General features: G+C 46.7%; 1 protein-coding gene across 1 annotated transcript; it reads left to right on the forward strand.

The window, feature by feature from the left end:
- The first annotated feature begins 11,141 nt into the window (after window positions 1-11,141).
- IGFBPL1 (insulin like growth factor binding protein like 1) lies at window positions 11,142-25,018 on the forward strand. Its single transcript, XM_027105445.1, has 5 exons — window positions 11,142-11,786; window positions 19,724-19,833; window positions 20,461-20,577; window positions 22,201-22,354; window positions 23,495-25,018. Exons 1-4 carry the CDS (start codon window positions 11,339-11,341, stop codon window positions 22,348-22,350), a joined length of 825 nt encoding a protein of 274 aa, XP_026961246.1. The 5' UTR covers window positions 11,142-11,338; the 3' UTR covers window positions 22,351-22,354; window positions 23,495-25,018.
- The last annotated feature ends 831 nt before the right edge of the window (window positions 25,019-25,849 follow it).

Raw genomic sequence — 25,849 nt, forward strand, 5'->3', positions numbered from 1 at the left:
GAGAACAAGGACACTGGCAGCAGAAGTTCTGGGAAGTACTCCTTGGCGTGAACCCTCCCAGAGTCTGCCGTTAGCTGCACCAAAGAGCCCAGGTAGGCTCCAGTGTTGGATCGCCTCAGGCCAAACAACCAACAGGGAGGGAACCCAGCCCCACCCATCAGCAGACAAGCGGATTAAAGTTTTACTGAGCTCTGCCCACCAGAGCAACAGCCAGCTCTACCCACCACCAGTCCCTCCCATCAGGAAACTTGCACAAGCCTCTTAGATAGCCTCATCCACCAGAGGGAAGACAGCAGAAGAAAGAAGAACTACAATCTTGCAGCCTGTGGAACAAAAACCACATTCACAGAAAGATAGACAAGATGAAAAGGCAGAGGACTTTGACCAGATGAAGGAACAAGATAAAACCCCAGAAAAACATCTAAATGAAATGGAGATAGGCAACCTTCCAGAAAAAGAATTCAGTATAATGATAGTGAAGATGATCCAGGACCTCGGAAAAAGAATGGAGGCAAAGATCGAGAAGATGCAAGAAATGTTTAACAAAGATCTAGAAGAATTAAAGAACAAACAAACAGAGATGAATACAATAACAGAAATGAAAACTACACTAGAAGGAATCAATAGTAGAATAACTGAGGCAGAAGAACGGATAAGTGAACTGGAAGACAGAATGGTGGAATTCACTGCTGTGGAACAGAATAAAGAAAAAAGAATGAAAAGAAATGAAGACAGCCTAAGAGACCTCTGGGACAACATTAAACGCAACAACACTCGCGTTATAGGGGTCCCAGAAGGAGAGGAGAGAGAGAAAGGACCCAAGAAAATATTTGAAGAGATTATAGTCGAAAACTTCCCTAACATGGGAAACGAAATAGCCACCCAAGTCCAGGAAGCACAGAGAGTCCCATACAGGATAAACCCAAGGAGAAACAGGTCGAGACACATAGTAATCAAATTGGCAAAAATTAAAGACAAAGAAAAATTATTGAAAGCAGCAAGGGGAAAATGACAAATAACATACAAGGGAACTCCCATAAGGTTAACAGCTGATTTCTCAGCAGAAACTCTACAAGCCAGAAGGGAGTAGCATGATATACTTAAAGTGATGAAAGGGAAGAACCTACAACCAAGATTACTCTACCCAGCAAGGATCTCATTCAGATTCGATGGAGAAATCAAAAGCTTTACACCAAGCAAAAGCTAAGAGAATTCAGCACCACCAAACCAGCTCTACAATAAATGCTAAAGGAACTTCTCTAAGTGGGAAACACAAGAGAAGAAAAGAACCTACAAAAACAAACCCAAGGGCTTCCCTGGTGGCGCAGCGGTTGAGAGTCCGCCTGCCGATGCAGGGGACATGGGTTCATGCCCCGGTCCGGGAGGATCCCACATGCCGCGTAGCGGCTGGGCCTGTGAGCCATGGTCGCTGATCCTGTGCGTCCAGAGCCTGTGCTCCACAACGGGAGAGGCCCGCGTACTGCAAAAAAAAAAAAAAAAAAACCCAAAACAATTTAGAAAATGGTCATAGGAACATACATATCAATAACTACCTTAAACGTGAATGGATTAAATGCTCCAACCAAAAGACACAGAGGTGGTCTCTAAAGAGACCATATGAGTAGCAATACTCATATCAGATAAAGTAGACTTTAGAATAAAGAATGTTACAAGAGACAAGGAAGGACACTACATAATGATCAAGAGATCAATCCAAGAAGAAGATATAACAATTATAAATATATATGCACCCAACATAGGAGCACCTCAGTACATAAGGCAACTGCTAACAGCTATAAAAGAGGAAATTGACAGTAACACAGTAATAGTGGGGGACTTTAACACCTCACTTACACCAATGCACAGATCATCCAAACAGAAAATTAGTAAGAAAATACAAGCTTTAAATGACACAATAGACCAGAGAGATTTAATTGATATTTATAGGACATTCCATCCAAAAACAGCAGATTACACTTTCTTCTCAAGTGCGCACGGAACATTCTCCAGGATAGATCACATCTTGGGGCACAAATCAAGCCTCAGTAAATTTAAGAAAATTGAAATCATATCAAGCCATCTTTTCTGACTACAACGCTATGAGATTAAAAATGAATTACAGGGAAAAAAACGTAAAAAACACAAACACATGGAGGCTAAATAATATGTTACTAAATAACCAAGAGATCACTGAAGAAATCAAAGAGGTAATCAAAAAATACCTAGAGATAAATGACAATGAAAACACGATGATCCAAAACCTATGAGATGCAGCAAAAGCAGTTCTAAGAGGGAAGTTTATAGCTATACAAGCCTACCTAAAGAAACAAGAAAACTCTCAAATAAACAATCTAATCTTACACCTAAAGGAACTAGAGAAAGAAGAACAAACAAAACCCAAAGTCAGCAGAAGGAAAGAAATCATAAAGATCAGAGCAGAAATAAATAAAATAGAAACAAAGAAAACAATAGCAGAGATCAATAAAACTAAAAGCTGGTTCTTTGAGAAGATAAACAAAATTGAAAAACCATCAGCCAGACTCATCAAGATAAAGGAGGGAGAGGACTCAAATCAATAAAATTAGAAATGAAAAAGGAGAATTTACAACAGACACCACAGAAATACAAAGCATCATAAGAGATTACTATAAGCAACTCTATTGCAATAAAATGGGCAACCTGGAAGAAATGGAAAAATTCTTAGAAAGGTATAACCTTCCAAGACTGAACCAGCAAGAAATAGAAAATATGAACAGACCAATCACAAGTAATGAAATTGAAACTGTGATTTACAATCTTCCAACACACAAAAGTCCAGGACCAGATGGCTTCACAGGTCAATTCTATCAAACATTTAGAGAAGAGCTAACACCCATCCTTCTCAAACTCTTCCAAAAAATTGCAGAGGAAGGAACACTCCCAAACTCATTCTATGAGACCACCATCACCCTGATACCAAAACCAGACAAAGATACTACAAAAAAAGAATATTACAGACCAATATCACTGACGAATATAGATGCAAAAATCCTCAACAAAACACTAGCAAACAGAATCCAACAACACATTAAAAGGATCATACACCATGATCAAGTGGGATTTATCCCAGAGATGCAAGGATTCTTCAATATATGCAAATCAATGAATGTGATACACCATATTAACAAACTGAAGAAGAAAAACCATATGATCATCTCAATAGATGCAGAAAAAGCTTTCAACAAAATTCAACACCCATTTATGATAGAAACTCTCCAGAAAGTGGGCATAGAGGGAAACTAACTCAACATAATAAAGGCCATATAGGACAAACCCACAGCAAACAACATTCTCAATGATGAAACACTGAACAAGCATTTCCTCTAAGATCAGGAACAAGACAAGGATGTCCACTCTCACCACTATTATTCAACATAGTTTTGGAAGTCCTAGCCACGGCAATCAGAGAAGAAAAAGAAATACAAATTGGAAAAGAAGTAAAACTGTCACTGTTTGCAGATGACATGATACTATACATGGAGAATCCTAAAGATACCACCAGGAAACTACTAGAGCTAATCAATGAATCTGGTAAAGTTGCAGGATACAAAATTAATGCACAGAAATCTCTTGCATTCCTATACGCTAACGATGAAAAATCTGAAAGACAAATTAAGGAAACACTCCCATTTACCACTGCAACAAAAATAATAAAATACCTAGGAATAAACCTACCTAGGGAGACAAAAGACCTGTATGCAGAAAACTATAAGGCACTGATGAAAGAAATTAAAGATGATACCAACAGATGGAGAGATATACTATGTTCTTAAATTGGAAGAATCAATATTGTGAAAATGACTCCATTACTCAAAGCAATCTACAGATTCAATGCAACCCCTATCAAATTACCAATGGCATTTTTTACGGAACTAGAACAAAAAATCTTAAAATTTGTATGGAGACACAAAAGACCCCGAATAGCCAAAGCAGTCTTGAGGGAAAAAAACGGAGCTGGAGGAATCAGACTCCTTGACTTAAGACTATACTACAAAGCTACAGTAATCAAGACAATATGGTACTGGCACAAAAACAGAAACATAGATCAATGGAACGAGATAGTAAGCCCAGAGATAAACCCATGCACCTATGGTCAACTAATCTATGACAAAGGAGGCAAGGATATACAATGGAGAAAAGACAGTCTCTTCAATAAGTGGTGCTGGGAAAACTGGACAGCTACATGTAAAAGAATGAAATTAGAACACTCCCTAACACCATACACAAAAATAAACTCAAAATGGATTCGAGACCTAAATGTAAGACCGGGCACTATAAAACTCTTAGTGGGGTCTTCCCTGGTGGCGCAGTGGTTGAGAGTCCGCCTGCCGATGCAGGGGACATGGGTTCATGACCCGGTCCGGGAAGATCCCACATGCCGCGGAGTGGCTAGTCCCGTGCGCCATGGCCACTGAGCCTGTGCATCCGGAGCCTGTGCTCCGCAACGGGAGAGGCCACAACAGAGAGAGGCCTGTGTACCACAAAAAAAAAAAAAAAAAAAAAAAAAACCTCTTAGCAGAAAATATAGGAAGAACACTCTTTGACATAAATCACAGCAAGATATTTTTTGATCCACCTCCTACAGTAATGGAAATAAAAACAAAAATAAACAAATGGGACCTAATGAAACTTAAAAGCTTTTGCACAGCAAAGGAACCCATAAACAAGACAAAAAGACAACCCTCAGAATGGGAGAAAATATTTGCAAACAAATCATCGGACAAAGGATTAATCTCCAAAATATATAAACAGCTCATGCAGCTCAATATTAAAAAAACAAACAACCCAATCCAAAAATGGGCATAAGATCTAAATAGACATTTCTCCAAAGAAGACATACAGACGGCCAAGAAGCACATGAAAAGCTGCTCAACGTTACTAATTATTAGAGAAATGCAAATCAAAACTACAATGAGGTATCATCTCACACCAGTTAGAATGGGCATCATCAGAAAATCTACAAACAACAAATGCTGGAGAGGGTGTGGAGAAAAGGGAACCCTCTTGCACTGTTGGTGGGCATGTAAATTGATACAGCCACTATGGAAAACAGTATGGAGGTTCCTTAAAAACCTAAAAATAGAACTGCCATATGACCCAGCAATCCCACTACTGGGCATATACCCAGAGAAAACCATAATTCAAAAAGACACATGCACCCCAATATTCATTGCAGCACTATTTACAATAGCCAGGTCATGGAAGCAACCTAAATGCCCATTGACAGACGAATGGATAAAGAAGATGTGGTACATATATACAATGGAATATTACTCAGCCATGAAAAGGCACGAAACTGGGTCATTTGTAGAGACGTGGATGCATCTAGAGACTGTCATACAGAGTGAAGTAAGTCAGAAAGAGAAAAACAAATATCATATATTAATGCATATATGTGGAACCTAGAAAATGGTACAGATGAACCGGTTTGCAGAGCAGAAACTGAGACACAGAAGTAGAGAAAAAAACGTATGGACACCAAGGAGGGAAAGCGGCCGGGGGTTTGGGTGCGATGAATTGGGAGATTGGGATTGACATGTATAAACTGATGTGTATAAAATGGATGACTAATAAGAACCTGCTGTATAGAAAAATACATTAAATTAAATTTAAAAAAAAAAGAGAGAGACCATGGCTTTCTTCTACAGTGATTCAAATTGGTTTTTGGACATGAGACCAAGAGTTTTTCCTATTGTAATAGAGCAAGTAACCTTTTAGTAGGAGGCCATCTCTTTCATTCCTAGGGACACTGTGACAATTAGCCAAGGCCAAAGATCCCTGTGGGTCAAATACTGTGATATCCAATTCACCCTGCCATCCATTATGATACCTGCACCCAGCTAAGTCTTTGGCAGTTGGCCTCTGTTCTTCTGGGATCCCATCATCCCCAGTGGATTCAAGGAGCCAATCTCAATGGTGGAATCTCCCACCCTCATATGTGACCGACAGAGGAGAGTCACCACAGGGCTTTTCAAGGATACTACTGCTCCCCCCACTAATGAATTCCCCAATGTTGTAGGGAAAGGAAAGTCCTCTGGGCCCCCCCTTGGGGAATGTAGTGGGTGGGTGGGCGTGCAGGTTGTCAATAATAACTCTCTTCCAACATCTCCCATAAGCCTTTTGATTCCTTCCTTCATAACACAATAGGGAAGATGCTCATCGAGTCTCAATTTCACTCAAACAGCTAAGTCATAACCAGCTGTACAAACCAACACATTAAGCCCATAATCTCAGGTAAGGCACTTGTATCAATAAATTCAACTTTTATTGAATGTATTCAACTGTCCTCCTTGGTCTAACACCCTTAGAATCCATTCTTGCACATACTCCCCAGGATGCTGCAATGTAGTTTAGCAAAATCTTGCCATTCTTTCAGTGGAGAAGCTGTATCTTCCCAGATCACACTCTGTACTTGCCCTGTTTGAACATGTGGAGCTCTGATGCCAGTTGTGAGTCTACTGGCCATAAGAGGGAGCGGGTTAAGTCTTGAGGAGAAAAGGTATCCCTTGCAAGATAACTGCCCTGGGTGACCTTATCAAAGTGTCCTTAAGCAAGGGAAAGTGAGTATTCCCACACATAACTTGCAAGCTGCTTCCACTGGCAGGAGAGGCTGAGAATAACTCAGAGGCTCCAAACTTTCAGCTTCCTCTGAGCCCACCAGATATCCCCATTTTAACTCTCTTTTTTTGGAGGCACAAATACGACAAAATTTTTATTTCAAAGTCTCAAATTTTGACCAGCAGAGCACCACTGACATGGGCACCCTGATAGAACTTTAAGATTTGGTTACCAGAAATGATTATGCCACATATAATTAAGGCTAACCAATCAAAATCCAAGTTCCCACTCCTTCCTAATCAATGGCCTAACTTTCACACAAGAGATTGGCAAGGCTGTAAATTCAACTCACTTTGTAATTATGCAAACCACACAATTAAATTTTATGTCATTTTCAGCAATATTTACCCTAATTCACCTTATTTATTTATAAGAAATAAATTTACTATTTTAGTAAATAACTTATATTATTATTGGTGCTTATTTCTAGTTAAGCTCTCTGGTTCTCTGATTGTGACCCATCTTTAAGGGTTGTTTCTTGAGACCACTCCATTTAGGGTCTAATCAGGTGGAAAAAAAGGAAGTTAACATAAAGAACTGTTAACTAGGTAATCTGGAGGTAGCAACTGCAGGAAGCAGCTATCACTATCAGGACTAGAAAAACAAAGGGAGGGACTTCACTGGTGGTCCAATGGCTAAGACTGCACTCCCAATGCAGGGCGCCCAGGTTTGACCCCTGATCAGGGAACTAGATCTCACGTGCCGTAACTAAAAGATCCCACGTGCCGCAACGAAGATCCCATGTACCACAACTAAGACCTGGAGCTGCCAAATAAATATTTTTTTAAAAAAACGGGAAAGGTTGGAATTATTTAAACTTAGTAGTATATGGCATGAGCTCTTAGAGCTGAAACTCACACCTCTGCAGTGGGTAGCTGCTTGCCTGGTGTCTCTGAGCTTGGAGAAAGGGTTCCTGGTGGGCTGGGGCACTCCATTCTGGATGGGCCTGTGTGAGCCCCACCATCTCCACCCAGCCCTCAGCCCCCCAGCGGCTGCTCTCTGCAGAGCCTCCGGATCTCACCCTGCACCTGTGTGGTTCCGGATCAGCCAAAGGTTGAAGGGGAATTTCTACACCGACTTCCAGGGTTCCCTCTCTGTGGTTCCTCCCTCTTTTGTGGCTGCCTCCCCACAAAACCCAGCTACCTGAGCCCTGAACTCTGATCTCTGCCTCATCTGTCCAGGAGACCTTCTGCCATCTGCTTGGGCTCTACCTCCCCATACTGTGGCCTGGGAAACCTATCTAGGAGGAAGGTCTGGGTAGATGTGGGGCTCACGTTATGTGTGTCCCCTCTCAAGGATCACAGCCCCACGATGGAAAATACTATGCAGCACCTGCACACAGCTGTTTTCGTTATCTGTCCAGGTTTTAGAGTTGTTTACGGCAGGAGGCAAAGCCCTCTACCATTTACTTGGCTGCTCAGCACCCGAGGCCCCATCTTTGCAGAGCTCTACATCTTGTATGTCCCCTCTTACACAGCACTGGATTGACATCTGTGCCCCTAGAACTGCCACCCCTCATTCATGGGCTTCTCTCTGGAAACCCACCTCTCCTTCTACTCTAGAATGGTCCAGCAGAGGCCTGGAGACAGGGCTTTCATATTCCCTCAGCCTGGATGGGGACCTTCTATGCCTGGCCTGACTGTCATGCTTGAGATTCAAGGGTATGGCCTGTGGATGGAGGGTCCTCTGCTCACGTGAGCCCCTCTCCACTCCCGGAGGGCAAGTTAGATATGAACGGAGCCGTTCATATCTACATTCACAGGAGGAGTGAATCGGTTGGGACGTTCACACCCATGTTAGCAGCTGCTGGGTGTGTGTGCATCCACCCTGAGTGGGGCATTAGCCAGCTTTCCCTGTGTTCTCGCTGGGAGCAGAGGACGTAGACACTCACGCCATGGGAGCTCATACCTGCCACGTGGCAGAGGTGCCTCAACCTCCTTTCCCGCCGGGAGAATTCATCTCCATTTTTCCCATAATCCTATGGGCCCACAGGTGTTGCCCACAGTGCTAACTGGTGCTCTGGGAACCAGAGTTCGCTGGGCTATGGGCTTGCCGGCAACTTTTAAAAGGAAATGGATGCCTATCACCTTCAAAGCTTTGGAATGTTTTCTCCAACCAGATACCACAGGCTCAGTGTTGGAAAATGAGTCTTCTGCTTTAATTCTGAGTCATGCTTACAGAATGCTCTTCCTACTACTTAAAAGGCATGCAGATCATTGTAAATGTGCCTCTGTGACTGTGTACCCCAACCTGCAGTAAGCACACATTAACTTCATCATTATAACACCATTCAATTACTGCACTCTCAATGTTTGCATTAAAAGCTGGCAAATCATTCCTGTGTACATTTATTTGCCAATCACGACCAGCTTTTGTCCAGTCCAGGTCTCAGGGCACTGTACCATGGGAATCGTGGCTCAGTTTGAAGGACTTAAGAGATCCTCTCACCCAATCCCTGATGCTTTGATCCCCTCCACACTCCTTGCCATCCTTGAACTCCTCCACTGACAGGGAGCTCACTACCTCTGGAGCAGTCCATTCTCACTTTGGACAGCCATGACCATTTGAAAGTTTGAACCCATTAGGAAGGATGTTTCTGAAAACCAGCATGGAGCTTATCTCTTGTTTTCAGGCCCTGCTTTGTTCCGTTTAACATTATAAGTGTTTCCTTTACATCATTAAACTATCTTGAATTTCTGCACGTATACAAAACCACATATTTACAAATATGCCTTCATACTAGACATGCAATTTATCATTGCTATTTCACTAAACAATATATTACAAACATCTTTTCATTGCACTTAAGCTACCTCTCCTTCCTCATTTTCAATGCCCAGATAATCCTTTATTGTTGGATATACCATAATTTATTTAATCATTGCCTATCAGTGGGCATTTAGGTTTTTTCCAAATTTTTGCTGTAGTGACCAACTCCAGAATGAAATCTTCACACATAGTGATATTTCCTTAGGAGAGGCTTATAGAAGGGTGTAGAAGGTCAAGGGGTGTGAGCACTTTTAAAGACCATTCCAGGTAAAGACAGCAGCCTCCTGGTTGAAATCAATTGCTAATAAGTACTGAGAGCCATGTCGAGTGCTATACCGACATTATTATATTTAGTCCTTATCACCATCTACCACCACTCCCATGGTACTTTGCCTGTACCTGTTCTATGCATCTACTTGCAAGGGAAGAGCTGCAGCAGGCCAGGCAGCTGGCCCTGCTCTGACCACTACATAAAGTGGCCTCTGCAGGGGATCCTTTTGGGAATAAGGACATCTCCTGAAAGCTGCAAACTGGAAAGGACCTTGAAAAGCAAAATGGACATCACACAAGAGTACTGTAGCTGGTCTTCCCAGACTCCAAGAGGCTTCCTCCATCTCTTCTCTAGAAATTCAGAAAATAAAGAAAACAGCACAGGGTAAATGAGGGCTGGGGGTGAAGGCATGAAAAGCCACTCGTAAAGTCTGGTCAACAAGTCCTTCTTTCCATCCAATGTCTTCATTTGGCCACACATTAAACTCCAGCAATCAAGACTCCCTTGAGTTTCTCGTCTGGGACCCCTGCCAGGACTGGGCCATGGACGGGGTGCAGAGTCTGACTCTGCGCAAGCACAGGGGCCATAGGAATAAAAATCTGACTGAAAGAACCTGTTCCACTGTGTCTTCCCAACACGCACGCCCCACTATGCCAGAGATACGCTGCCGCTTGTGCTCCAGGACATCAGAGCATTATTTGCAGTAGCGAAAGTACTGAAAACAACTGGTTAAATAACTACGTTTTTGTGCAGTTAAACACTTTGCAAAGTTAAAATGTCCAAGGACAATCCAAAATGTATCACCATCTCATCACAGCCAAAGTCACGGCTGACTTTGAGATGCACCATGACTTTATGTAGCATTATGGCGGAAAAAAGCCAGTTAAACTCCACTCCATTGATTGTATTTACAGACGGTCAGTTTCACAGATGGTAAGAGGTAGGGAAACTATGGGAAATACCGTGGGTAGAAAAACCAAGTGCAGAGTAATGTGTAGAGCATGCTTGTGTGTGTGTGTGTGTGTGTGTGTGTGTGTGTGTGTGTTTAAAGGGAGGGGCTATGCAATCATACGTGGTTTTATAAACATACAAAATTCCTGGAAAGATACCCAAGAACCTGATAAAAGGTGTAGCCTCCTGAAGCTGGGGCGTGGGATACTGGGTCATAGGGTGGAAGGGAAGCCCTCATTTCATAGTTACATCCATTTGTAAACTTTGAAATTTTAAACTATATATTCCCTTTTTAAAATAAAACTTAGAAAACTACTAAATGCAAAATAAAATAAAAGAGCGCATCCTTCTGGATTAAGTGGAATAGTACCTGGAGCTAACCTCGGATCCGGAGACCGTACATCCAATCATTGCTCTACCAGAGCGACCTCGGGCAAGTTCCCGCCCCGACTGGGTCTCCAAGAGCCCATTGGCTGTCGGAGAGCAGGTCTCAGAACACCCCTCCAGCTCGGAACCCGGGCCGGGCCAGGAGCCTACCGGGCCGCGCTAGTCCGGGGCCGAGCAGCCGAGTGCGGGAGCCCCGCGGTGCAGGCCCGGCCAATCAGCGACTGCGAGGCGGGCGGGGTGGAGGCGCCGCGCTAGCTGAGCGGAGTTCCAGGCAGAGGCGCCACTGCCGTGCCAGAGCGGACCATGCCACGCTCACCCGTGCTCTTCCTGCTGCTCCTTCTGCTGCAGCCGCAGCCGGCACCCGGCCTCGGGCTCCGCGGCGCGGGCGGCCATAACCCCGAGTGCGATCCGTGCCGGCCGGAGCGCTGTCCCGAGCCCACGCGCTGCCCCGCGCCCAGCATCGCTGCGCGCGACGAGTGCGGCTGCTGCGCGCGCTGCCTGGGCGCCGAGGGCGCGAGCTGCGGGGGGTGGGCCGGCGTGCGTTGCGGCCCCGGGCTGGTGTGCGCGAGCCGCGCCGCGGGAGCCGGGCCCGAGGGCACTGGGCTCTGCGTGTGCGCGCAGCGCGGCGCCGTCTGCGGCTCCGACGGCCGCTCGTACCCCAGCGTTTGCGCGCTGCGCCTGCGCGCCCGGCAGGTGCCGCGCGCGCACCCCGGCCACCTGCACAAGGCACGGGACGGACCCTGCGAATTTGGTGAGTCTGGCTTCTGCCCTGCACTGCTGGGGCGGGTAAAGAAAGAGGGACCCCGACCCCCTGGGCTATGGGGTGAAGGATCACCCCGTGCGCCGCGATGGACAGCACTGCACGGGCCTCAGTTTTCCCTCGGGTCAGTTTTTCCTTACCTGGCCAGTTACTTAAGGAGGCCGGGGCAGGAATCCACAACCTTTACCCTTCCTTACCAAACCCATGGAGACACCAGCCACCGAGCTGGTCGTAATTTTGATGAGCCTGCTGTCCCTTTTGGTACTTAAGTAATTGCTGGTACAGTTATTTCCAGGCCTGGCATGTTTGCCTCCAGGAGACTGGGAGTTTGGGGAGCAGGGTGTTCCTACTGGAGATGAGGCAAGAAGGCCCCTGTCCCTGGAAACTTGGAAATAATGTGCTGCCCACTGGGGGGTCTGAGGCAGCCCCCGAAGCACAGGAAAGTCACCGCTGGCTGTTCCTGGTTGGGGCTCCCAGTGGAGGAGAGAGCTGGCTGGTGTTTCCCTGGCTGCAGCCTTGGGCTGGTTCCTTCCAGGGGCTGTGTCAGCCCCTGTGGAGCCACTGTAGAGGTTCCTCCACTTCAAACCTTTGTTTCTGCCCTGTGGCATTTAAACAGTCCTGTCTCCTTTCTTCTCGTTCCTGTCACCTGCTTTTACAATCTGCTTTCCTCAGCAGTTAATTCACAGGCAGGTCTCTTTGTTTCCAGACAGGTAACACTTTCACTTCACATGCAGGAGACATGAGAAATGCTGACCAGATCCCCAGACTCTAACCCGTGCTGATGGTCTCAGATGATTCCTCCCGGGGCTGGTATTCTGTTCCTAAGAGACAGCTGCCTTGAAGGCATTTAGACCAAATCTGCTGTTATGCAGAGGAAACTGAGACCCATGGGGCAAGGGACTCATCCAGAGTGATCTGTAAAGCCTGGCTAGCTTCTGGGTCCCCGGCACCCTATTCAGTACTGTTTCAGGACAGGACTTGATAGTGTTAAGTCAGGCAGGTGGCGGTTGCCATGGTTACCAGAGTGTGGCCAGATGGCAGATGGAAGCCCCATACCCCTAATTCATTGAAAATTACCAAATGACAAGTAAATGTGACAGCCCCTCCACTCTGATCTGTGGACTCTGAGCCCACCTCAGGCACAGGCCCTGGGAGTAAAGATGTTCATGGGGCCGAACAGAGGCAATTCAGAAGCTGCTCTTAATGATCCCATTAGTGACAGGCATCGGGCCTCCCCAGAATTTTGCTCTCCTTCCCTACCAGCGATTGTGTCATCAGCCACTATCCAGACCCCGGCACTGTTTCCCCATCTCATTTTGTCCTGAAATGTTTGTGTGGCCCCCCTGCCCTTGTGTCCTGGTGAAGCATGAAGGTGTGGACGGGGGATCTTTTCCAGCCAGGGAAGGCAGCACCTCATTCTGTGCTGCCCTCAAGCCATCCTTTATCCAGATGACTTGGCAGGAGCACTTTTTAACAATGCCCCTGGGGACCTTGCTTGAAGGGAAACAGACTGTCAGAGCAGCAGCTGTTCTGCTTCAATATTGGTAATAAAATCACCCCTCCTCAGTCCTCACCTGTGCCTTCAAATAAGCAAGCACCTGACTTTAAGGGAATGAGGCCTCTGTAAATATTAGGCTCCCGCAGTGTGGGAAGTGTTCTTACCCATGCCTCTGAGGGGCATTTGGAAACAGTTTTCAGGCTTAAATTCTGACCTTTCCCCCTACTCTCTGAAATGCCCCAAAATGCTATTAATGAGAGTAATCCTTTGATCAACACACATGTATTGAAGACCCACTATGTTCCCACATAAGAATAATTCTTTGCTGTTGGAAATCGCTTTTGCATTCCATCTTCTTCCTTGATTTTTACAACTACCCTGGCCAGGTCTCACTCCCATTTAATAGAAGGGCAAACTGAGGCAGGCAGAAGCGAATTCCCTGGAGCCACATAACTAGTTCCCAGCTGAGGTGGGGCTCCAGCCTGAGTTTTCCTGGCTGTTTTCAGATGGGGCCATGCACCTCTAGCACTCTGGAAGGTGCTGCAAATTGGCTACGCTTGAATCTTCAGGGTTTCTCAGTCTGAATCCACCTTCCTTTTTTCCCCCAAGGCTTGTTGCTGGTTCCTCTGTTTAGCACCAGGTGATGGCTCCTGAGAGGAACAGGTATAGCTTCACAGAAGGGGAGGCACCTGAGAGGAGCCTTGAAGGATGGGTAGAAAATTCCTGGGTTGAGAAGGGGGGATGGGGAGGCACAGCATGAACGAATACAAGGAGGAAGGAGATCCTGGGCCGAGTGTGAACAGTGGACCCGTGGGCAGTACCCAGTGGGATGGTTGGCAGAGGAGATGATACCCAGAGTAGTCTGGGGCAGGCTTATTGCAGGCCTTGAGTGCCATGCTGCAGGGTGACACTTCATTCTGTACTGAGTTATTAGTTCCATTTCTCAACAGTAAGGTGGCATGGCGTTGTTGTTACTGTTATTATCAGTGACAATACTGTAATTGTTATTGTTATCATTACTTTAAAAGGCTGCTTTGGGGGAATTCCCTGGTGGTCCAGTGGTTAGGACTCCAAGCTTCCACTTCAGGGGGCATGGGTTCAATCCCTGTTCGGGGAACTAAGATCCTGCATGCCACGCAGCCAAAAATAAATGAAATAAAATAAAAGGCTGCTTTGTTCCATGTACGCACCCTGTTTGCTAGCATTGGGAGGAGGTTGGGATCCTGCAGAAAGCAGGTTGAGGTCGTGTTTTGAATGCTGCATTAAATAGGAACGGGGTCCCGTGCCAGTGCCCGTGGGGGCACTGAGACCCTGAAGCTTCAGTGAGCTCTTGAGATCCAAAATCTTAGAAAATTCGCCTCGGTTGAAATTCCAGCTGCACTTAGAAACCTCAGTCTGTGCAAGGCGTGTGTTACCAGGTAACCAGGAGAGGCAGCGAATACCACTTTGTGAGAGGGACAAAGAAGGGGGGCCTCGTGCTCAAAAGCCTTTCATGCCGAGGGAGGGGGCTTGAGGCATAGGCTGCAGGGAGCCGGATTAAGCTGTTTCTGGTTCCACATCCTCACGTTGACTATTAGCATAAATTATCAGGGTTGTTCAGTGTGTTGATGATTAAAGTCTTTGGTTGTGTGCTTTTTTCATACGAGCAGATGGGTTCCTGGCGGATGACTTCTGATATTCTTTCCTTCCCGAGCGCCATTAACTTTAAAGAAATCTCAGAGGCATTAAGGAAGATCTTTCATTCCAGCCATCAAAGACACTCAGTTGACGGGGTGGGGGGACAGATCCCCACGCACTTAGCAATATCGATCCCTTTCATTTGTATAGATCCACACGGTTAATAACACAGTCACATTCATTCTCTCCCTTCACCCCGGAGGATGTAGGGCCACAGTCATTATCCTCATTTGCAGATAAGGAGGAAATTGTTAGCAGCTTGCCCAATGGTTAGCGACCAGGCCCCTGGGCATTTGAATTTCCCTTGGTGCTATTTGGCCCACCCCCAGTGCCCACCTGGGTGACTATTCTGTTACCTGATGGGTGGGTTTGTGCCAGCCTAGCATTTCCAGGGCTGTTGCTGACACAAGCAGAAGGAAACAAGTGTTTAGCAAGGAAGAACTAGGGAGACAAAGCTGGCACATTCACAGACCGGGCTGACCAGACACCATCCTCCCTCCTGAAAGCCACATGACTCTTGCCAAAGGCAGGTAGAAAGGAGAGCCCTGGCTCTTCCAGGAGTGTGGCAGCTCGGGCAGCAGCAAGGTGAGAGGCTGCGCCCCGGGCTCGCCAGAGTGAGGGCTCTGGGCCACGGCCTCTGGAGCCTTCAGGCGGGGCCCGACCGGTAGGCCCACTCACCAGAGGTCAGTAGAGGGTCCTGAGCAGGCAAGGCATCTTCGAGGAGACCACCCTTTGGGGTGGCACAACCTGCCGAGTCCTCAGGTCCCTCCGTGGAAGCCTTTTACAGTTGGCAAGAGGTCTTTTTACTGTCCTCACAACAGCCTGTGTAGAGGGCACAGCGGAGAGAATGGACTCCTGTGCCCATTTTAAAGAAGAAACTGGAGTGTGGCAGAGACAGGATTGAACCTGCCTGTGGTAGTCATATGTGGAGGACCCCAGCGCCACACTCGAATGAGCCCTTGGGGACAGTAAGACTGGGAATGTCCTGCCAGGGTTAAGGATACATTGCCCATTTAATGGTATCTTCACAAGAGCTGTTCTCTGGGGTGATTATGGAGAGTTTCATTTCTGTGCACAAAAGAGTAAACATAGCAGGCCTGAGGCTGTTATCCTTAGAAAGCCCTGCTGGCGAGGCTGACCCTTGGCTGGTGTCTGAGAATTTGGATGTGGGGAGGCTTCCCACCGTTTCCAGAACTGATAAGAGTAGCTCACTGTACAAACAGCATGGTTTATGCTGCACACCTGCTTTACTTCTGGGAGTCTGGAATTTTGGTACGTAGGAGGCAGAGGCTGGGGGACTGGACCCCAATAAAAACCCTGGGCACTGAATGTCTAGTGAGCTTCTCTAGTAGAGGGCATAGGCTCTCACGCCACACGTGTTGTCACAAGTCGTTGCTGGGGAATTAGGCACGTCCTGTGTGACTCCACTGGGAGAGGCTCCTCAAAGTGTGCTCCTGGCTTCCCAGGTCTTTGCCCCATGAGCCTCTTTTCCCTCTGCTGAGTTGCTTTGTCTCTGTTTGTTGTAATAAATCCCAGCTGTGAGTAAACTGTGCCGAGTCCTGTGAGTCCTTGTAGCAAATCATTGATCCTGGGACTTATCTTGGGGGCCCCCAACACAATCCCTAAGGAACTCTTTCTTATTCTGGAATGGAGTCCATATGGCTAACAAATGTTTCACTTTAAAAATCCATGTGGGATTAATGGAATCAGCGTGCCTGGGTTTGCATCTTCACTCCTCCAGGTGCTTCACCTTTCTGAGCCTTGGATTTCTCATCTGTAAAGTGGGGCTAAAAGCACCTACTTCACAGAGCTGGTGTGAGGATGAAAGGAGTAGCAGACATGGAACTCCCTGTCATTTCAGGAGAAGGCAGGATGGTGTGGGACAGAGCTCAGAGCTAGACCGCTGGGCTCATAGCCTCACCCAGCTGTTTAAGGCTGGGTAACCCTGGCTAGCTCCCCCATCTGGCAGCTGGGGAGATTGCTGGAAGGATCGAATGGCTTAAGCCTGTAAGCAGAAGGGTGGTATTATTACCATTAATACTATCATGATAATGATGACTGATTGTAAAGAGCTATTATGGATAAAAATATTTTAAATTTAAAATCAGATGTTAAAATTAAAAACAGATTAAGCAACATGAGGACAATTTTCAAGATAACTGAACAATGCTGTATCTTGGGCATGGTGGTGGTTACACGGCGTATGCATTTGCCAAAACTTAGAACTGTATACTAGAAGGAATGAATGTACTGTATGTACATTTAAAAAGAAATCAAAATTTGAACATCACTTTATCACCAAAAGCAGGGGGCTCTTTTGGAAAAGAAGTGCTATTTTCTGCCTTGAAATTAGTGGCAAAGGCAGTATTTCCAAGATGGTCTTTCTTAATTGTAGTTATGGAAAAAGGGGGAAATGCAAAGAGAGAGAAAGATGAAATGTGATTTACTGGCTTATTCATTTAGGCCTGAAAGGGACTGATGAAATCTCATTTAAAATTTATGACTCTACATGAAAGAAAGTAAAGCATGTTGATTGAGTGTCCCTTTGGAATCTACTGAGGGCTTTGGAATAAGATGCAGGTCTGATTGTTCCCACAGTGAGCCATTTGACGACTGGTTTGGGCTCCAAAGGAAGTAATGCTGGCAGGGGGTTGGAATAAATTAGACTTTCTTTGTCATCCATTGCAGATGGGGCTCCGCCAGAGAACAGCAGTGCTGTGGTTCTTTGTAGCGGTCAGCAGGTGGCTGGGTCACATTGGGCAATGTTAGAAGCCTAGAACCTTAGTCCATTCAGGGGACTGGCTACAATCGGGGCTGTGGGTAGCGGTGTGGTGCTTGGAGGGCGTTCAGTTGGTCACAGCTGAAGGAGTGAGCTGATCAGGCTGAGGGGGAAGAAAGCAGCCTGGGGGTGAGGAGGGCAGGGTCTGTATTCAACTCACTGGAAGCCATTTGAGGCACCCAAGGTGCTGTGGGGCTCCTGAGGGCAGCCCTGAGATTAATAGGTGGGAGTTACAGGAGGTGAGTTTTAGCTCCAGGTGAGAACAAGGTTTCTAACCAGCAGAGCCAAGGACGGAAGGACCTGGCTTCATAGGTAGTGAGCTCTCCATCACTGGGGGCATGCAAGTGAAGACTAGATGAGCCCGTCACAGATAGGCACATGCTCTTGGGGAGTTGGGCCCCTCCAGTTTGAGACTCCATAGCTCTAAGACACTTTCCCAGAGATTTTTTGGCACCAGTTTGACAGGGTCTGCCTCCCAGTCTGTCTGAAGGGGTCAGGCCAGTCTCATTTCTGCGCCCCTTCACTCCTTCTCTCCATGCTCTTGCTCCAGCCTTCTGTCTCTCTCCCTTTGTTCTCCTTTTTCATTGCAGCCCCACCTAGGTGGGCGAGGGCCCTTTCTCTCTCCAAGGCTGGCCTGTGGAGGGCTGCAGGGATGGCTGAGTCCCCAGATGAAGCCCCAAGAGTCGTGAACTCTGCATTTTGATGGCCCAAGGGTGAATGTGTTTGCTCTTTTGTCATGCCTTTCTTCGCGGAGTCATCTGTTTAACAGGCCTCCCCTGCCCTCCACTTGCATATTGTGTTAACTCAAACCCTCAGTTTCACACTCATCACGTGGTAAGATCAGCTCAACAGCCCTGTGAAGCAGGGGGTATTATCCTCATCTTACAGACAGCAGACCTGAGCAGAGAGCATACTCCTCACCAAGCCTCCACATTGCGCCTCGCCCAAGACCCCACGGGGACAGCTGCGAGCGTGGGTCTGTGGAGATGAAGCACCTGCACTGCCAGGCAGGCTGGGTTTCAGTAAGTCAAAGCGGGCAGACGCCCTGGTCCTGGACTAGGACACACCCCCAGGCCCTCAGGATGGGGAGCTGGGGGCGCACTCCACGTAGAGGGAAGGCAGGGCAGGGCAGGGCAGGCAGGTACGCTGAGGGCCGGGCGGAGGGCCTGAAAGCTGAGGCAGTTGGACTTGATTCTTTTAGCTCCAGTGTGAGCAGAGCAGATGCCAGGCACAGGGAGAAGGGCAGAGTGTGGAGTATCAGCTAAGAATGTCTAACTCAAATGCCACATGCTCTCCTGTCCCGCCCAGCGAGCCCACACCCGCCCTGTCCTTTCTGTAGCGTGCTGGCAGCCTAGCACCACATTGCCGGATTCCCTGATTTACCTTTCTCCACACAGTGAGGCGGTGTCCATGCCTGCAGTTTTATCCTCGGGGATGGGGAGGTGTGTGGAGCCTGTGATATGCAAATGAGCATCTTGAACCGCAGGGGGTCTCAGCAGGGGGTGAGGGCAGCTGTTCTGCATGGCGTTATTCTTTGAAATGCCCTCCATGCGGAAGGAGAAAAGCCCATCTGGTAGAAGACTCTGCCTTGGGTGAAGTGACACCAGCCCCTCCCGGAGCCTGGCACACTGTCAGTGTAGTTGAGCTGTAAGCAGATGGCAGCTGGGGTCCTGGAAGGGATCCTGGGAGGGAGTGTGATGAGACCACAGACAGACATGCTGGGCGACTTTGAGAAGTCGCCTTTCCTCTCTGGATCCCTGTTTTCCTGTTGGTAGAACAAAGGCAATGTAGGAGGAAACAAGTAGGCATCCTTCCAGGTCTAAGAAAACTCTCTTCTATGATTCCTTGCCTATAAGTGTGTCCTTTCTGTGGGGAGCTCTCATCTGCCCCAACATGCTCTCTGCAGGCAGGGTATCTTAGATGTGGGGAGCTTGATCAGGGTCAAGGCTGTCTTCCCTTGTCTTCTTCTCCCAGCTCCTGTGGTCATCACTCCACCCCGGAGTGTTCACAATGTCACCGGGGCACAGGCGTCCCTGTCCTGTGAGGTGAGAGCTGTGCCTGCCCCAGTTGTCACATGGAGGAAGGTATTTATATCCAAGAACTTCTCTGTGTGTGTGTGTTTCGGGGGGTGGGGTGTATAAATGATTTTTAAGGGTGTGTGTGTGTTTATATGTGAATTGGAGGATTAAAAAAAAACTTATGTTCCACTCCTCTGCCTCCAGATTTATGCCTCAAAACTTTTACCCCAGAGAAGGGGTGTTGCCATTTGCTCCCTCTGCCACTTAGCTGTCCAGGAAGTTCTGCTGTTTATCTAGCCTAGGTCAGCTGGGATGAAGTTAGAGCTTCCTTCACTGGATCTGGGTTTTAGAAAGACTTGGCTGGTGGCAAATGACCCAATCCTATTCCAAAACTAGATCTTTCTGCAGTTCAGTTTTTGAGAGACTGGCATATGTTGTCTCCTTATCTCAACAGCCCTGAGAAAGGCAATGAGATTCTGATAGTGGTGGTGTCTACATCTTCGCTGTCCAGCAGGGGGCACTGTCTGTACATACGTTCAGGCTTAGGAAGAAACTGGCATTTAATAGGAATAAGAGATACTAGGGTCAGCCTTCAAGTCAGCAGGAGGGTGAAGACAACGAGGGTGTCTGTGGGGTGGTCCTTATCCAGAAATGCTTTTTCTAAATCACTCCTGGTTTTTCTGTCCTCTGTAGGTCACACGGTCTCCTGAGGGCACCCAGGTGCTGAAGGACCTGCCTGGGGACCACATCAATATAGCTGTCCAGGTGCAAGGGGGCCCTTCTGACCACGCAGCCACGGCCTGGGTTTTGGTGAGTATCTCATTTGTTTAGGATTATTGGCTATTATTGACTGGCCCTTATAAAGCACCTTTTATATTTCTATAACATGTTACACCTTTCAAATACTCTGATCCATTTCTCCTTGGACGCTACAGTAACTGAGAGGAAAGTAGGCAGGTAGTATAACCCCTGAGAGCAGAAGTGATCTTCAGAGGTAGGCAGAATTATGGCCCCGGAAAGATGTCTATGTGCTAATCCTTGGAACTGGTGGATATGGTATGTTGTGTGGCAAGAGGGGAATAAGGATGGAATTAAAGTTGTTAATCAGCTGACTTTAATAAAGTTATCCTGGGTTATCTGGGTGGACCCGATATAATCACAGGAGTCCTTTAAATGTGGAAGAGGGAGGCAGGAGAGACAGCCAGAGAGATGGCAGTGTCAGAAGACATGAACTACTGTTGCTGGCTTTGAAGATGCAAGAGGGAGCCACAGGCCAAGGACTGCAGGCAGCCTCTAGAATGCTTCTCTTAGGGCTTCTAGAAAGAAGGCAACCCTGAGGATACCTTGGGTTTAGCCCACTGAGACCCATTTGGACTTCTGACCTCAAGAACTGTAGATAATAAATTTGTGTTGTCTTAAGCCATTAAACGTGTGGTCATTTGCAACAGCAGCCATAGGAAGCTAATACACTTGCCTGAGACCACATGGCTGATAAAGACGGAAGATGGCAGATTCACACCCTCCTCCAGGGCTCTTCTATGCCACGTGCGGCAGTTTGGCTGAGAAGAGGGAACGCCCTGTGTTTAAAAGGGCGATGGAGTGACGAGATGGGGGCCCAAGTGGGGCTAGTTACCCTACCTCTCAGAGCTTCAGCGTCCACAACCATAAAAAGAGGGCCTTGGACTGGACCATGTCCAGTGACCCTAACAGTCTGTGACTTACCTGTGAGTCTCCTGTAATGTGAGGGTAACGATGCTCCGCCTTCAGCCACCATGGGACCAAAATGAGATAGGGTGCACATACCCTCTCCAGTCTGTAGTGACTCACAGTGGAGAGAAGCTGTTATGACGAGAGAAAGCAAGAAAGGAGGGAGCTACCGTGGATCTCCTCTGCAGGGGCGTGAGATGGGCCCTTGAGGGTGTCCTCCTCATTCCACCCCCATCTCGGCCAGCGTGGGCAACTTCTCCACCCAGCACAGAGACTCAGAATGCAGTTGGGTCCATGGCTTTTTCACATCAAGCATATTCCCCTCCTTTTATTACAAGGAGAGGTGGGGAAAGGTTGTCTCTGGTGTTATTTTGTAAAGGCTGCGTCCGTTGGGAGCATTTGAGGGCTATTCCGTGGTCAGTAGAGTTTTGTTCTTTTAGTTTGCAGTATTTTCCTTGGAATCTATACCTATCACCTTCAATAAAAGGACCAGGTAGCTCACAGTAAAAGGCAGAAATGCAGAGGAAACATTAAAATGAGAGCCAGGATAGAGAGGGTACTGAGAAGGAAGTTTAGCTCTTTCTCGGCAGCCGAGGCAAGAAGAGAAATAGAGGGTGAGCTCTGTCTTATTTTGAAAAGGAGTAAGTGTTCAGAATCATTAAGAACTAAATAAGTAATTTTGCTATGCCATATATGACTGTACAAACTTGCCTGTTTAACTTCTAGATCAACCCTCTGAGGAAGGAAGACGAGGGGGTGTACCAGTGCCATTCAGCCAACGCGGTTGGGGAGGCCCAGTCGCACGGCACAGTCACCGTGGTGGATCGGAGCCAGTACAGAGCCGCCCGCTTCCCAGGTCCAGATGGCCACATGTGAGGGGGTAATGCGCATGTTCCAAGTCATCTGCAGTATTTGTACACCTGTGTCACGGGAGATTGAGATGAGTCATAAGATGCATAATAAATAAGAAGAAAAATACATGAATCAAGGAAACCAGAGAAATGCAAACCAAGAGTAGGAACATATTACAAAATTGGCAGGTAGACTCTGTGGTATGTTCTACACACGTATCACACTGGGCTTCCCACTAGGATGCAAAGTCAAGAGCTGTGAGTGTTATGGGTGTCCGTCAGGTGAAAAAGACCACCTATTTTTTTCTATTTCTCCAAGTCCGCCCAGTGAGGGTGCTAAGAGAGCAGATGTGGTCACTATGACAGCACCCAGGTGAAAACATGCCCGCAAAGAAGACAGTCTGAGCTTCATGGGTCTATTCCCAGGTTCTTCCTTGTCTGTAGCTCTGCAAGTAGTTAGAGCTTCTAGAAACAGGGAGGAAAATGTAAGGTGTAAAATTGTCAAATAGGAATGCAGTGAGGAGAGGCTCTTAAAGTTGCCCTCCTGATACTTAACTTTTAGTTTTTTATATATGTGTATAGTTATATATATGTATCAAAAAGTCAAGTATCGAGACTTTTTGTCCTGTACACTTGTATGTATACTTCTGTATGTACATATGTGTGTGTGTGTATGTTTCATGTTTTAAATATATGTATAATTTATAAGTACGTATATTTATATTTTAAAAACAGAAATGATACCAGGGTATGAATATAGTCTACTATAAATGAGTTTTCAAAGGGGTCACAAAGAACCATGGAATTTTAATACCATTGCCACAGCCCAGTCCGTGAGTTCCCTCTACAACATGCAGAATTGGCCGGCTATTGCTTGCATACCTCCAGGGACACAGAGCTCACTACCACCAAACAACCATCTGTGGATCTTTCCAATAGTTGAAAGTTTTTCCGCACATTAAGCTGGAATCTGCCTCCCTGAAATGCCCATCCATTGGCCTTACATGTATTTCCTAGACCCCCACAGGCACCTCTGCTCCCACCGGCACCTCTCCTGGTTGGGGAGAGATTTAAAGTTAGGGGCATTTCCCCCACCTTCCATCTAACACATAGTTGACTATGACAGAGCAGGCTTTTTTTCTCTAATTCTTTTCCCTCTTTTCTTCTAGGGTCTTAGAAACATTGATTACAGGATGATGGAAAAGTCAAGTCATGGATCTTGTTTGCTTTGTGAAGAATTGGGAGAATTGTGTTTGTAGATAACCGCTTTCGTATGTTTTTAAAAATTAGATGCAAACTAGATTCGTATGCAGATGTAGTTTTTAGCAGGGCAAACATTGGGAAAACAGACTGCATGTAGCCTTTTTATACTTCTGAAATGAATAGCTCTGTGAGAATTCTTTTTATAACTTCTCCCTCCAAGGGAAGGTCACCTTAGGTATATTTGTAATTCTAAAGGGCTGGACCGGGGTGTGTGTCAGCTGTGACTCTTTACCTCATTTGTCTAGGGCTGATTAGTGACTTAGTATGTGTTGTAGGAAGAGGGGGGAGGGTCCTGCTGTCCTCTGCCTGACCTCTCTAACTTTGCTGTGTGAACTGGGTAGGTCCCTCCCTCTCTGAGCCTTGTTCTCTTCAGCTGTGAATGTGGTATTTGGACTGGATGTTACCCATGTCCCTTCAAACACTGCCATCCTGGAGTAAGACGGTCCTACAGAAAAAATATGGGAAGTGTAGTCTTAGCATTCTTTTAAAAATAATATTCCCTCAAAAACAAATGCCATTGCTTCATATGAAGGTGTGGATAGCTGTTATTCCTGCTGCTTTCCCATTATAAAGAGACTCAGTCCTAGATGGAACACTTAGCCAGGCTCGGGGGCCCCTCGGCTGGGCATCTGGGGACCAAGATGTCCACTTATTAACACGCCCAGCATTCTCTAACCAAGCTGGCAGTGGAGACCTGGCTTTTGGACATCAACTTGTAAAAATGGGGTTAACTGCTCTCTCTGGGCTGTGGAATTAGAGTGTAGTAGAATACATTTTACTTAGAGATGTTTTGACCTTAACCAGAAATAAAGCTTTCTTTCTTTTCTTTTAATCAAGAAAGAAAAAAGGAGAATATTTAATATCTGGCCTAAAAAAATAGACCCCCTAGGGGACTAAAATTTTTTAAAATCAGAATTGGGATCTCACATATGGATAGTTGTTAAATTTCAAGAAACACTGTCCTGTCTGTGGTCACTTCCCATCTCTGGGACGGCAGGCAGGATAAGCATTAATGTCCCTCCCCCTTTACAGATGAAGAAGACCAGGCTCCGAGAGTAAAGCGCTTGCCTGAGGCCTGAAAGCCTCTGAGAAGGACAGGAGCTGAGGGCATCTGGTCCTCTTTGGCACCCTTTCCACTCCATGGTGCTGCTTCTCAGAAAAATCTCGTAACTATGGAAAGGAAGATGCTGCCATTTCCACAGGTTTCAGGGATTCTCCTTAAGGTCCATCTCAACGTTTAAAGCAACACTCTCAAGCCACTCACACTGGGCGTTGCATTTTGGAGTCCTTTCTGGAATTGCATTTTCTGCCTTTAAGCCTGACTGTTCCACATCTGAAATGCTGGGGTGGCATCACCCTGACGTACATAGCAGGAGGGTGACCCAGGAATCCAGAAACATGAGGTCCATTTGGGAATTCACCCCTGTCTTTCTGGGTGACCCTGAGAAAGTCCCCTTCACTTTCTGGACCTCAGTTCCTCATTTGAATAAGGGAACGAAACTAGATGGGTGGTTTTCAAACTTTAAAAACATTGGAACCCCTTCTTCAAATAAAGTCAAAATTGAACCTGATCAAAAGGGAAGCTGTCCTTGTCTGTTGGAGGTTGGGCCTTCCAGGGGATCTGCTCACGTCCCCTCCCTACTAGGCTCCCCCAAACCCCACGGCAGTGATTTCCGTATCCAAGTCTGCAGTTAACTCCTCTGTGATTTGAGTGGTTGGGAGATGGCTTGGGAAGAGACTTAGTGAAACCATGTCAGAGGAATAGGGAACTGTAGAGAAGGTAGTAGAACAACATCATGCATCTGCTAATAAGCACATTCAGCAAAATCAGTTGAATCACCTCACATTTGCCCAGTCAAATCTGGAGAGCTGGATGTGGACCCAAAGAGCAGGTAGATGGAGCCCCGGGGTGACAGGGCTGAGCATCAAGCCCGCAGGAGGCTGGGTGTAGCCTCGTAATGATGTACAAAAAATAATCATAATAAATGTTACACTGTCTGAAGTTTTCACCAAAACCAAAAAGGCAGGTTAGCATGATTGTTCCAACCTAATGACTTTTCAACTGCGAGAGCCCCAAGACCTCTCAGAGGCTAAGCGAATGCGTGCTGCGGCTTTTATCATTTGGAAACATGATGCCCTCAGAGCCTATGTTTTCTACCCTATTTTCATAGATGTGATGATGTCACAGGACCCCTGCACTCTGAAAATAAATGTTTTTAGGGACAGTCTTTGTGGTCTCTGTCCTTGGAACGCTGCTGTAG

Source organism: Aethalodelphis obliquidens, unplaced genomic scaffold (assembly GCF_003676395.1).
Source record: "Aethalodelphis obliquidens isolate GAN/ISIS:26980383/991018 unplaced genomic scaffold, ASM367639v1 scaffold7, whole genome shotgun sequence".
Taxonomy (NCBI): Eukaryota; Metazoa; Chordata; class Mammalia; order Artiodactyla; family Delphinidae; genus Aethalodelphis; species Aethalodelphis obliquidens.

Bases quoted from the DNA above. Each gene is read 5' to 3' on its own strand.
- IGFBPL1 (XM_027105445.1), top strand. From the start codon at position 11,339: ATGCCACGCTCACCCGTGCTCTTCCTGCTGCTCCTTCTGCTGCAGCCG. The intron at 11,787-19,723 runs GTGAGTCTGGCT...TTCTTCTCCCAG, and splicing joins GGACGGACCCTGCGAATTTG to CTCCTGTGGTCATCACTCCA. The intron at 20,578-22,200 runs GTGAGTATCTCA...TTTAACTTCTAG, and splicing joins CAGCCACGGCCTGGGTTTTG to ATCAACCCTCTGAGGAAGGA.